General features: G+C 42.9%; 1 protein-coding gene across 1 annotated transcript in view; it reads right to left on the bottom strand.

Annotated features, from left to right (window-relative positions):
- LOC120718382 (basement membrane-specific heparan sulfate proteoglycan core protein-like) overlaps positions 1 to 12,971 on the bottom strand; it is a 72,147-nt gene that overhangs the window by 12,766 nt on the left and 46,410 nt on the right. The window contains exons 9-10 of the mRNA XM_040006914.1: positions 11,825 to 12,091; positions 11,443 to 11,721 (exon numbers count right to left, since the gene is read on the bottom strand). Of these exons, the coding sequence (XP_039862848.1) occupies positions 11,443 to 11,721; positions 11,825 to 12,091 (546 nt within the window). The remainder of the gene's footprint in view (positions 1 to 11,442; positions 11,722 to 11,824; positions 12,092 to 12,971) is intronic.

Here is a 12,971-nt window from a genome sequence, read left to right as displayed (position 1 = left end):
TTAGTTTGTTTGTTTGCTTGTTTTAATCAATTTTAAATCATGCTTTTAATTTGTTCTTGTTTCTAATGTCTCTGTAAAGCACTTTGAATCACCTTGTTGTTGAATTGTGCTATACAAATAAACTTGCCTTGCCTAGAGCAGATTATCAACAAAAAAGAGTAATCAGAGTATCTCAAAATAAAACTAAATAAAACTGAGACTCACACGACATTTTTCAACTATTAAATAAGTCCAATTAAAGACAAACTCACAAAGCAAATGAAAATAAATATTTTTAACAATCTCGGAAATAGTGGGCAGCATGACAGAAGTGAGACCTGCTGCGATGTAAGGATTGGAGATGGTGGCACTGACAGAAAGGAGTGAGTGAGCAGATCTGAGGGACAGCCTGGGTTGAGTGGATTGGAGACAAAGTTAGAGAGGCGAGGCTGAGATGGTTTGGACATGTGCAGAAGAGGGATGGGGGATAGTTTGGACAAAGGATGCTGACGACGGAGCTGGCACAGATGAAGACCAGAGAGAAGGTTTTTTGGACGTAGTCAAGGAGGACATGCAGGGGCTTGGTGTGAATTATAAAATAGAATACAATATTACCCAACCCCCCAAAATATATAACTTATGGGGACAGATAGTAACGTCTTCTTGACTTAGACTAAATTCCCAATGAATCAGTGGTGCCTTATTTTGAAATTATTATTGTTTTTAAGTCATGAACACTGTTCCTAATCTATTGACAGTGCTACAATGAATAGAAAAAATCTATAATTAAGTAAATAAAGCAGCATCCGTTCATCATTGTGCCAAAGTTGGACATTTTTACAGCACAGTTGTTGAAGACGAAAGAAGAAGAGGAGGACGGAAGTAGAAATGTGGACAAAAAGCTGACTTTTTGCTGCTTGTCCTGTTACACTTTAACACAAAATATCATTAGCAGCATTTCAAGGAACCAATAAGTGTGTTGATTAAGCTTCAATGTAATTATAATTGTCTGTGTTCATAGTGCATAATTTAAATAAAAGCTTAATATAAACCTTTGGTTTTGAGTTTTATTTTGCAAACATGATGTAGGATACAACAGAAATGCTGCTCATAGCTAGAAATAAAAACACACACATAAAAAATACTTTCACTGATACATTCAAATCCATACAGCATGTGTTGCATCATTAAGTCTGATATAATGTAGGAGATCACAAACAGCAATAATACTCACTGTTACCCTGCATTTAACACAGCAAAAGTGAATTTAAAACCAGATTATTAGCTGCTAAACATCATGTTTCAAATGTTTTCTTGCTGCATCAAATGTTACGCAATCTACATTTTATATATTTTCTATGAAAGCTATAAATGCTCCCAGATGAAATACGAAACAAGAGCACTAAGTGTAGAGTATGCCATATATTATTATTTCTAACAAACTGATACCACAGTGTCAGGGAGGAAATCAAAGACTAAAATCAAACAGAAAATATATCAACAGAGAACAATTTTAAAAATATTTTAGACGTTTTGGCTATAATGTGATGTAAAACCTGTCATATTGTCTCCTCAACAGAAGCTGTTGTCATCAGTCACTTTCCTCGTTCTGTTGATGGTGAGCTGCTCTTTATGGACCTGAAACAAAATCATAACAAAACAGCTGTGAAACAGACTCATGCACATGTGTGTAAATGATATACGCTGCCCTCTGACATGCACTACCTTATGTGTGCAGTTTCCTTATTCTAGAGAAACCAATAAAAATAATCAATAAAAGCTGGATTAAAGGAGTTTATAAAAACAGGTTTTAGTCCACACAGATTTACTATTTCACACTCATTTCTTACATTATCTGCTTTAGCAAATCTTTCTGTATATCCTCGTCCTATCAGTCCCCTCCACCCAGGCGTAATTCTTAACAGGGGTTTGTATTCATTCATTAAAATGTTTTTCTTCATGAGACTGCATAGACAGGAAGGAAACGTGGAGGCAGAATGTTACGTCCCCTCTTAAATGCTAGGCGATGAGGGTGGGGGGACAGTAACAGTTAGATCCAGGTGGAATGAAAAGAACGCCAGGCAGAGGTATTTAATATAAAATAGATCTTTATTATAACAAAACACCTCAATAATTATAAATGGCAACAACACAAGGAGACAGCACCGCTGCTTTAATAAGAAATCAGGGAGGTCAACCCAAAGTGGTAATGACCACTCAACAAAGAAAGCAACAATAAGGCTTCAACAGAAAGAGACAGCAACGCTGCTAACAAACAATATCCAGGCAGGCCACACAAACTAATGAAGGCCGCCGTCACTCATGGGCAATCACTGCTCAGTTAAGCACTACTCACACACCAGAGCCACACACCAGAAGGCTGGTCACACGCAGCAGGCTGTTCCACACCTAAGTCAGTAGCACACTCTGACCAGCACAGAGGAAAACCACCAGAAACCTCTCCCTCCCCTTCCACACTGCTCTTCTCCAGCTTATATCACCCCTGAGGGTAATTGGTTTTAACGAGAGCAGATGAGCAGCAGGTGTGACCTAAAGGAGAGGGCAGGGGCAGAGAGAGACAAGGGGAGGGGCCAGAACGAAGGAGGAGGAGAGGGAGAAGACAACACCACGCCCACACACTCCCACAGCCTCCCAGGATGTAACATTCCCCCCACCCTAAATCCACACTATACGAAACACAGAAGAAACTCATCACTATGCACTGCGTGAGAGTGCATCAGCCACCAGATTTTCAGTCCCTTTCTTGTGCTGGATAACCAGATCATAATCCTGCACCAGCAAAGCCCAGCGCATTAGTCGTTGGTTGTGGTTGTACATGCGCTGGAGGAAAGTGAGGGGGTTGTGATCTGTATACACCGTTACCGGAAAGGAGCTAGAGCCCACATACACAGTGAAGTGCTGCAAGGCCATCAGCATCGCTAGAGCCTCTTTCTCTATGGTGGAATAGTTTAGCTGATGGCGCTTGTACTTTACAGAGTAGTAGCAGACTGGGTGACACACACCCTCTGCGTCGTCTTGTAACAGCACCGCACCAGCTCCGGTGGCACTGGCGTCGACTTCCAGCTTGAAAGGCTGAGAGAAGTTAGGGGCAGCCAGAACTGGGGCGCTGCAAAGGAGGGATTTTGCAGACTCAAATGCGTGCTGGCATTCCCCTGACCACTCAAAAGGGACTTTGGGGCTACATAGCCTTGTCAAAGGGGCCACAACTACCGCAAAGTTCTTGCAAAAACAGCGGTAGTATCCAGTCATGCCCAGGAACCGTTTTAACTCCCGCCTAGTGGCTGGGGCCGGGTAGCTGAGGATAGCCTCGACTTTTGCCTCCACTGGGCGTACCCGCCCGAAACCCACCTGTTTCCCCAGGTACATGACTGTCGCTTTGGCGAACTCGCACTTAGCGAGATTTAGAGTCAACGAGGCGTCAGCCAGTCGCTGAAATACCGATCGTAGGATGGCCACATGCTCTTCCCACGTGGCTGTGTATATCACCACATCATCCAAGTACACATTACATTGAGGCACATCTCCTACAACCAGCTGCATCAACCGCTGAAATGTGGCCGGAGCGTTTTTCATGCCAAACGCCATCACGGTGTACTGCATGAAATGGTCGGGTGTGACAAATGCAGAAATGTCAGAGGCTCTTGGGGTCAAAGGCACCTGCCAATATCCTTTAAGAAGGTCCAGTTTGGAAATAAATGTGGCAGGACCTATGTTGTCAATGCAGTCCTCCATACGAGGAAGTGGAAATGAATCGGCGACAGTCACTGCATTTACCTTACGGTAGTCGGTGCAGAAACGTGGGGTGCCATCAGACTTGGGCGTAAGTAAACACGGAGAGCTCCAAGGGCTGTGACTCGGTTTCGCCAAACCATTCTCCACTAGATAACTGACCTCCTTCCTCATCACCTCGCGCTTTCCCATAGGGCAGCGGTACACGTGCTGTTTGATTGGGGTTGCGTCACCAACATCGATATCATGTTCACAAACATTAGTACGTGAGGGCACATCACCAAAGAGAGAGGGGTAGGAGTGCAGTAGATTAAGCACATCTTCGCATTGTGAAGGGGACAGATGAGACAGGTGGGCCGTTACTTCGGCTAAGTAAGCTGAATTCGCCAACCGTCCACACTGTTGTCCCTCAGAAAGTATATGCAGACCGTCGTCAGCACTGGCCTCTACACTCAGCACGGTGGCGGAGACAGAGCTGGAGGTTGCCGCACTGGCAACAGTCTCATGGGTTTCCCTATCATGGTAGGGTTTTAACATGTTGATGTGGCACAGGCGTGTTTTCCTCCTGCGCTCTGGGGTCCTGAGAACATAATCTGTCTCAGACACTTTCCTCACTATGACGTACGGTCCCGCGAAACGGGCCGTAAGAGAAGAAACCAGGCACCGGTAGCAACACTAAAACCTTGTCTCCAGCCTGAAAATGCCTTTTCACAGCCTTTCTGTCATGCCACGTCTTCATGCACGCCTGGGCAGTACACAGGGCCTCTTTAGCTAATGAGGTAGCACGTTGCCAACGATCCTTACATGTCTTCACAAAATCTGCCACGTTAGTTTTTGGAGCACCCCCACTAAGGAACCTCTCTTTCAACACCTTTAGCGGGCCCTGCACCTCGCGGCCAAACACCAGTGTAGCTGGGCTGAACCCTAAGGACTCCTGCTTAACATTGCGTGTTGCGAACAGTACAAAGGGGACACCCTCATCCCAACTTCTGCCCGTGTCCTGGCAGTACTTTTTTAGCATGGCCTTAAGTGTTTGGTGCCAACGCTCAAGTGCACCCTGCGACTCTGGGTGATAAGCACTAGACACAGAATGAGAGACGCCCAGGGAAGCTAAAGTCTGTTTGAATGCTCGAGATAAGAAGTTAGTTCCCTGGTCTGTTTGCACTGTTTTTGGAAGACCAAAGGTGGTGAAAAATTTGATTAGCGCCTTAGTAATGTTTGCAGTGGTGACCCTCCGCAGAGGAATTGCTTTCGGGGAACCGCGTGGACAAACACATTATGGTCAACAAAAACTGATTGCCTGCTCGTGTTCTTGGCAACGGACCAACACAATCGACCAAAACATGCTCGAATGGCTCACCAACAGCAGGTATTGGACATAGTGGGGCGGGGGGCACAGTTTGGTTTGGTTTGCCCACCAGTTGACACGTATGACAAGTATTACAGTACTTCGCAACATCTGTCTTCATTGCCGGCCAGAAGAAGTGCTGCAGAATACGGTCATATGTTTTAGTTATCCCCAAATGTCCTGACCATAAATGGTCATGGGCTAATTGTAGCACGTGCTGACGCAAACTAGCCGGGACCACTATCTGTTGGACTACACTCCAGTCCTCCCCTGGCTTTGAAGTCCACCTGCGCATTAGCAATCCATCACATACAACAAATGTCTGCTTCCTGTCTCCTGTCAGATGATCACTCTCATCTATGGCAGCAAAACATTTGGTTAACGATGGGTCTGCTTTCTGAGCGATAATAAGGGCCTCCCGTGTGAGGAGAGGGGGGGCTGCGGGTTCAGGAGCAGGCTCAGCCACTTCTTGAGCCAGTTCCTTGGCATCAGGACCCACCTCCCCCTCCTCAGAGGGCATCACATCCATCTCCAGCATAGAGCCGACCACTGACCCTGACAAGTCAACCACTTCTCCCTGCCGATGGGCCTGTGACCGGGTAAGAACACCTACGGGAAATACATCCGGGTGCTGCCGGTTTAAAACATCTGGCAAGGGGTTTGGGTCAGGGGTCTTTGTGACCTCTGGGGTAGGATAAACCTTCCCGCCTGCAATGTCATTGCCCATTATGAAGTCCACACCATCAATCGGGAAACAAGGACACACAGCTACAGGAAACATACCACTTACTAGGTCACTCTGCACCCAAATTTGATGTAGGGGGGCTGGCACATAAGTCATTCCAACGCCCCTAACAATAACATCAGTGCCGCTGGCGGTCTTTTCATCAAAGGCAAGTGCACTAGCCAGTATGAGGGACTGTGAACCACCTGTGTCGCGTAGAATGGTCACAGTACGCCCATCTCCAGGCTTACCAGAGAGTGACACCACTCCTTTGAAAATGAAAGGTTTAAAACATTCGTCAGGCATTTCAGTGCTAAGTGGTCTGCTACCAGGAGAAGCGTTTTTAATCAGCCCTATCCCTTTTGGTTTACGTGGTGTTGAAACTGGCTGTCTCCGCCTGTAGGCCTCGCAGTCTGCTATTAAATGGCCGGATTTAAAACAGTAGAAACATTTCCGGTCTGACCTGGGACGAGGCACAGGCACCTCTCTCCTTGTGTCTTGCTCACCAGTAGCACCGCTAGCCTTTGCTAGTATGTCGCGTCGCTCATGCTTAACAACACTGGTTTTATGGACGAGTGCGAACTCGTCAGCCAGGGTCGCGGTCTGCTGCAACGTAGAGACCTGCTCGTTCAGATATACCGCCATCCGCTCGGTGATGCAGTTTTTGAATTCCTCAATGAGAATTAATTCCTGTACCGAAGCTAGGTCTGCAGCTTTACAGAGAGAGACAAGGGGAGGGGCCAGAACGAAGGAGGAGGAGAGGGAGAAGACAACACCACGCCCACACACTCCCACAGCCTCCCAGGATGTAACACAGAACATGACAAAGATAAGATCTGATGGCTGAGGACCAAAGTGGCTCTTCAGTCACGAGGAGAAGCTCCACCTACTGTTACGTCTCATGGCTCGCATAATTCAAACAGAAAGAATCACTTTCCACAGGAAGAACCCACTGGACCATCACACAGGTCACCCAGGTTCCTAAAGAGGAAGGCTGGGGCAGTATCTATGAGACACAGTCAGTTATATTCAGAGCACATTAAATGAATGCTCTCTTTCTGTGCATCTATGCTCAACAGCATGAAACTGTAAAATGTCCTCTCAGCCTGAAACAGATCTACAGGACATTAAAATTATCGTCTAATTTAACTGAAACAAGTGAAACACACTGAGAGAGCAGATAAAACAGTTAAAGAGCTCCTGTAAAGATTTCATACCTGGGGTTGAATTTGGATTGACATTACAATAGTCAGAGCTCTCCTCTGGGTCACCACGGTGCTCTGTTGAGGTCATGAAATGAAAGCATTTAAAAAACAAACAGTTTTGCAAATGTAATATATTTTATGTTGGATACTCACGTGTCTTGTTAATCACTTTGAGCTGATTCACACATGAATCACCTTCTATTTGACCTGAAATAACATTATTTATTTTAATAATCACAGTTATTTTATAACAGCCTCCATGAGCTGTGAATGAATTAAAGTTTATACTGTACCAGTGTCAGTGCTTTTAGAGCCTCTGATTGTCTCATAGACACAACGATCACCTGCAGGCCAAAGAAAATTATTCTACTTATCATTACTATTATCAAGTATTCTCATCAGTAACGTTTATATTAAATGCTGTTATTAACTTTGTTTAATTCAGCAGTGTTACAACTGCAGCAGTCTTGTTGCAAAGAGCATCAGAATCTTTTAAACTACAAGAAAAGCTAACCATGAAGAAGAGACGAGTACACCTGCTGCTGATCTTCATCCTGACTGACCCTCTGGTCATCAGCTGAACCTTTATTAAACACTTAAAAGAAGACATTTGCTTTTACATGGTTATCTTTTATACACGTTATACAACAGTTCCAACTCCAGGAATGCATGCTGTGTCTGTGCACATAAATATTTAAAGAGTAAAATCTCTGAGATCAGAGGAACAAAAAGTCTCACCTTTGGACTTCATGCAGTAATACAGCAAGAGCAGGAGGACAATAAATGTGATTCCAGAAATGAGTCCAACGATCATTAGAAATGAAGAGCTCTCCGAACTGAGCACAGCTGTTGTAAATAAGAAACACAAACTGTTTAATTCAATAATTCAGAAGCTGCTTTAAAGACAATAAATATGTTCAAGGTCTCTGGATTTTTTATTTCTTATGGATGTGACCTTCAGTCACTGCTGTAGTTTCTTAGTCCTCCCAGCTCTTCATTTATTTTTATCGAGTGTTCTCAGATTTTTTACGGGCAGCCTGGACACCATGCTGAGATGTGCCAAGTGTTCAGCTAAATTAAAAACTCTGTTGAAATCATTTTGCTGGTACAAACATGCTTTTCTATTCCTGTCAAACTGTTATTTATTTATTTATTTTATTTATTTATCTATTTAAGTGTTCGTCTTATAATATATTTCACACTAAGTACAGCAGAAATTTCCTAATATTGTAAATCTGATCAATTGCTTGGCAATAAAATCTTTTCTGGTTCTGATTCTATATTTAGCATTTTTCTTAGATTTAACAAAGAGGGGAAACAAATTATTTGTTTATGTGACAAGCTGCAAGTAACAAAACATCTAAAGATAAAATGTACAATGATATGATCATCTCAGAAATCCCTGTTCTACAACTGTGTCTGTAAAAATGTTTGCTGCATATATTTTAAAAACAATGTAACATACTTTGTAGACTACTGAATTGTTCCTGTGCATTGTTACGTTTGTAAATTGGAGCTCAACAACAAACATGACAAACAAAACAAAAATGACTGAACTCACAGGTTATCTCAATGGTGACATCATCACTTTTATCAGTGTAGTAAACTGGGTTTCCTCTTCTTCCTCTGCAGTGGTAGATTCCTCCTTGAGATACTCTGATTACTCTGTTTTGTTGATCATCTGTTCTGATTTGAACTTCAGTGTTTTGGTCACGTCTGAACCACTCATATTTCCAGCCAGCAGAGCTCCCCACAGAGCAGTTCAGTGTCACGTTGCCCCCTACTGGTATGATAGTTGATCCTGGAGTCAGTGTGGCCCTGGGTTTACCTGAGGTAAGGAAAAAGAAGAAGAAAAGGAAGAAATTGGATTGTCATTTATGCTTAGAAATATTTACTCGTATATGCTTAGAGTTTTATAATTAGTTGTAGATTGATAGAGGTTTGATCCGTAGTAGTCTGTGGAGACTCTGTGTGCCTCCCAGAGCACTCAGGCATGCACACACAACTTAAGGTCAGGAGAGAGGTCATATCTCCACTTACTGATTCATGGTATAGGAGGACACCTACTCTGTATCTGGTTAAGTATACGAGCCTTTTGTTTAGATGGACCGCTAGACTCCTGGCACCAGCTTTGGGGAGTCTTCACAGGTTCACATCTTGACCACACACACACACACTTGTATATCTATGTGAAATGCCATATGTTAACGAATGTTAATGAATGTTAATAAATCTATGCATATTCATGTACGCAACAATAAAAGGAGTGCTACAGGGCTGAGAGTCCAACGGAGGTCAAGTGGGCGGAACGACATCTGGCTCCGGTCCGGTCTCCCTCATGCATGAGTAACACAAAGGACTTTGCCTACTTGGTGTTCAATGCTTTTGCTGTGTAGTTAAATTGTCTCGTTCCAGCAGTGGGCCTGTGCTAGACAGACCCATCAAAGTGTTTTTTTATTTTTGTGCGTTCTGTGAGTAGTACGCAAAATTAATTGCACAATGGTACATTTTAATAACAACATTTTTATAATTAGAATAGAATAGAATTCAACTTTATTGTCATTGCACATGTCACAGGTACAAGGCAATGAAATGCAGTTTATAAACAGCATTCTGGTGTAGGTGTTGTTGTTGTCCAGGTGTGAGAGGACAATTATGTACCCTCTATTATTTCATCAATTGGATGAGTGTTTAAACAGGGAAATTAGTAGTAAAAACATCCCAGCAGTGTTATTGCTGATGTCATCTACTTCCTCCTCTCACACAGCTCTGTAATGCATTTCCATTTATGAACTAGTCCTTTCCTTTTCTGCTTAAAGCCTTCCTGCTCCCAACAAAAACAACAGATTCATCAGAAGATTCTCGCTAAGGTAAGACTCAGACGTCAGACCACACAGGAGCAGATCATCATAGCTGCACAGACAAATCTCTAATAGCACCACTTTAATTATAAGACTTTTAACTCTTCACTTCTGGCCTTCATTACATATTATCAATGATTTATTAACTGCAGCAGTTTGCTTTGATTTGGCATCAGTCAATCTTCTTTCCACACCATCAGAAGAAATCAACATTGATTCCTATTAGAAAAACGTATCTTCATAACTTACACACTAATATCAACATTTCACACATCACTGCTTTAATAAAACAAACTCATCCATCATTCCTGAGATAAAATGTATAAAAACATGTAATCCATGAAGAAAATCCCTTCAAACAGTTCGGTCCCCTGTGGAGGAAAAAATGTCTGTCGCAGTCTTAAAATGTTGTTTCCACATTAGAGATGTGTTCACATTCACAGCATACAGCAGAAACTATGTTCACATCACTGGGCTCTCTACACCACTTCAGCTGCACAGACGTCACAGAGTCACCATCTCTGTTTCTAGGCTGCCACAATAAACCAGCTCAACAATGAAAACATTAGATTTCTGCTTGTAGCTCCATCTGTCACCATGATAAGTGTACCAGCAAGGTGTACCTAATAAAATGTCTAGTAGCCTTCTTAATCTCTGAGGTGTGTCCCATTGTCACAGATGTATAAAATCAAGCACGTAGCCTTTACAAACATTTGTGGAAAAATGGGTCGCGAGCTTCCTCTTTATAGAGCTTCTCTAAACTAAAACAGCGTTTTGTCTCAGTGTTTTTACACTTTCAGTAAAGACGGCACTGAACACGCTAAAATTAAAAAGTGTCAGTGTTCACAAGAACGATGGTGATGCAGCCGCTGTGAAATCTGCGGTAGTGTTGCAGCTGATAAGGAGCAGATATTCTGAATATTACATAAACATCATACTGAATACTGTCAAACTGGCAACAGCCCTCAATATTCACAGTAAAGCACTTTTTTCATCATCATCACTTTACGGGGTATTAGTTGGGGTCCCCAGCTCAATGGCAGGGCAGGCGGCTTGGACACTTGTGTTCATGATTACGATAACTCGGGAACTCATCATCTACTAATAATCTCAGATAAGTTCAAATCTCAGTGACCTCGAGGTCAAAGTTAGAGGTCAGGTTTTCTAAAAAGGAAGGAAATCACTTATGTTCAAGCTTACTTGCATGTACCAGGAAGCTGAGGGGCAGCACGACGATGGTGACTGAGATCAAGTATGTGTGTGTTTTATTTATGTTATCAGCTGGAAGAAAATTTCCATGAGACTTTTAAATAGGGATGATGTAGTTTTGTCATTATTTGTTTTGTACATTTAAAAGTTGTGAAAGTGTTTTTCATAAACACACGAATATGATGTTTGTTTATTTCATCATCTTACTGGGGTGATGGTAATAAAGCTCAACATTAGCTTTGTACAAGCTAAATATTCATTTCACAAAGTGTCGGACAAACTACGAGGCTACAATCAGGTTGATCTCATCCTGTGCTGATCCTTGTTATGTTTGTAAAATGAAGCTCAACAACAAACATGACTTACTTGATGCTGACAAGTTGAAGGCTTCACTCCACTCTGTTGAAGAATATGAGTCATCTCTGCGTCGACTCTTACACGTGTAGTCTCCACTGCTGGACTCAGAAACATTGAATATCCAGTAATTATTGTGAGTCCACTGTGTGGTCTGCTTGGGTCCTCTCCATCTATACTCCCACTCAGTGGTTTCACCTCCTTCCTGCACCTCACATGTCAGACTGATCGTCTCACCGCTGAATATCTGAGGCCAGCTGGGTCGTCCTTTAACAACAACCTTATTGGAAACTGTTTATTAACAGTTAAGATACAAACAGAAACATCAGCTCAGCAAAGAAAACTTAACACTGTGTGTCTGAATGTGAATTTCAAACTAAATGACTGAACTCACAGGTTATCTCAATGGTGACATCATCACTTGTATCAGTGTAGTAAACTGGGTTTCCTCTTCTTCCTCTGCAGTGGTAGATTCCTCCTTGAGATACTCTGATTACTCCGTTTTGTTGATCATCTGTTCTGATTTGATCTTCAGTGTTTTGGTCACGTCTGAACCACTCATATTTCCAGCCAGCAGAGCTCCCCACAGAGCAGGCCAGAGTCACACTGCCCCCTACTGGTATGATAGTTGATCCTGGAGTCAGTGTGGCCCTGGGTTTACCTGCCGTTAGGGGGAAAGGGGAAATGCATTATTCATTATGAACTCATACAAATATAGAAAAGGGAAATTTAAAGATTTGGTTTAATGTGGTGAAACTTTCCACCCACATTACTCTTTATCATATTTTTCAGTGTCTGTAAAAATTAGAGATGGACCGATCCGATATTACGTATCGGTATCGGTCCGATACTGACCTAAATTACTGGATCGGATATCGGAGAAAAATAAAAAATGTAATCCAATCCATTAAATATCACGAAAGCACCTCACAAAACTTGCAACACGCCGTAACTCACCTCAGAGCGTTAGCACGTCGGAGCAGTATGCATCACGTGATAGAGCGGCTGTGGCGTGCGGGACCTGTCGGTGGTCTGGATAGCATTTGGAGCTTCGCTAGCAACCCGGCATTTCATCTCCGACAAAGTTATCCCCGAGAGAAGTAAAGCAAGTGTGTAAGTCCATCTCTGAATGTTTGTAAAGCATTCTTGCGTTAAGCTTAACAAGCGATATATGGAGCGACTGCCTCTCTCTCTCTTGCTGCTACTTCAATCATGAAACTGCTTAATGATCAGCTGATCGGCTTTTCTCTCGCGAGTCCGTGTCTCTAGTTTGCTTTTGGCCCACTTTGCACCAGAAAGAGGAAACCAGCGGCTGAACAACAGCAGCACGTTTAAGCTCGATAAGCTGTTGTTAGAATTTATTTAATATTACTTTCTACTCGAGGATCTTTTTCTACGTAGCTGACGCTGGTAACTGTGCAGGGGCGGATCTAGCAAAGTTTAGCCAGGGGGGCCGATAGGGCATTAACAGGGAAAAGGGGGCACAAAGACATACTTTTCTTTCTTATTCTCATTTAAAATGTCTAGCTTTTAATAAATAA

The sequence above is a fragment of the Simochromis diagramma genome, unplaced genomic scaffold, assembly GCF_900408965.1.
Source record: "Simochromis diagramma unplaced genomic scaffold, fSimDia1.1 OVJJ01000141.1, whole genome shotgun sequence".
Taxonomy (NCBI): domain Eukaryota; kingdom Metazoa; phylum Chordata; class Actinopteri; order Cichliformes; family Cichlidae; genus Simochromis; species Simochromis diagramma.
Note: the sequence above shows the minus strand (reverse complement) of the source record. Positions and strands in the feature narration are given on the sequence as shown.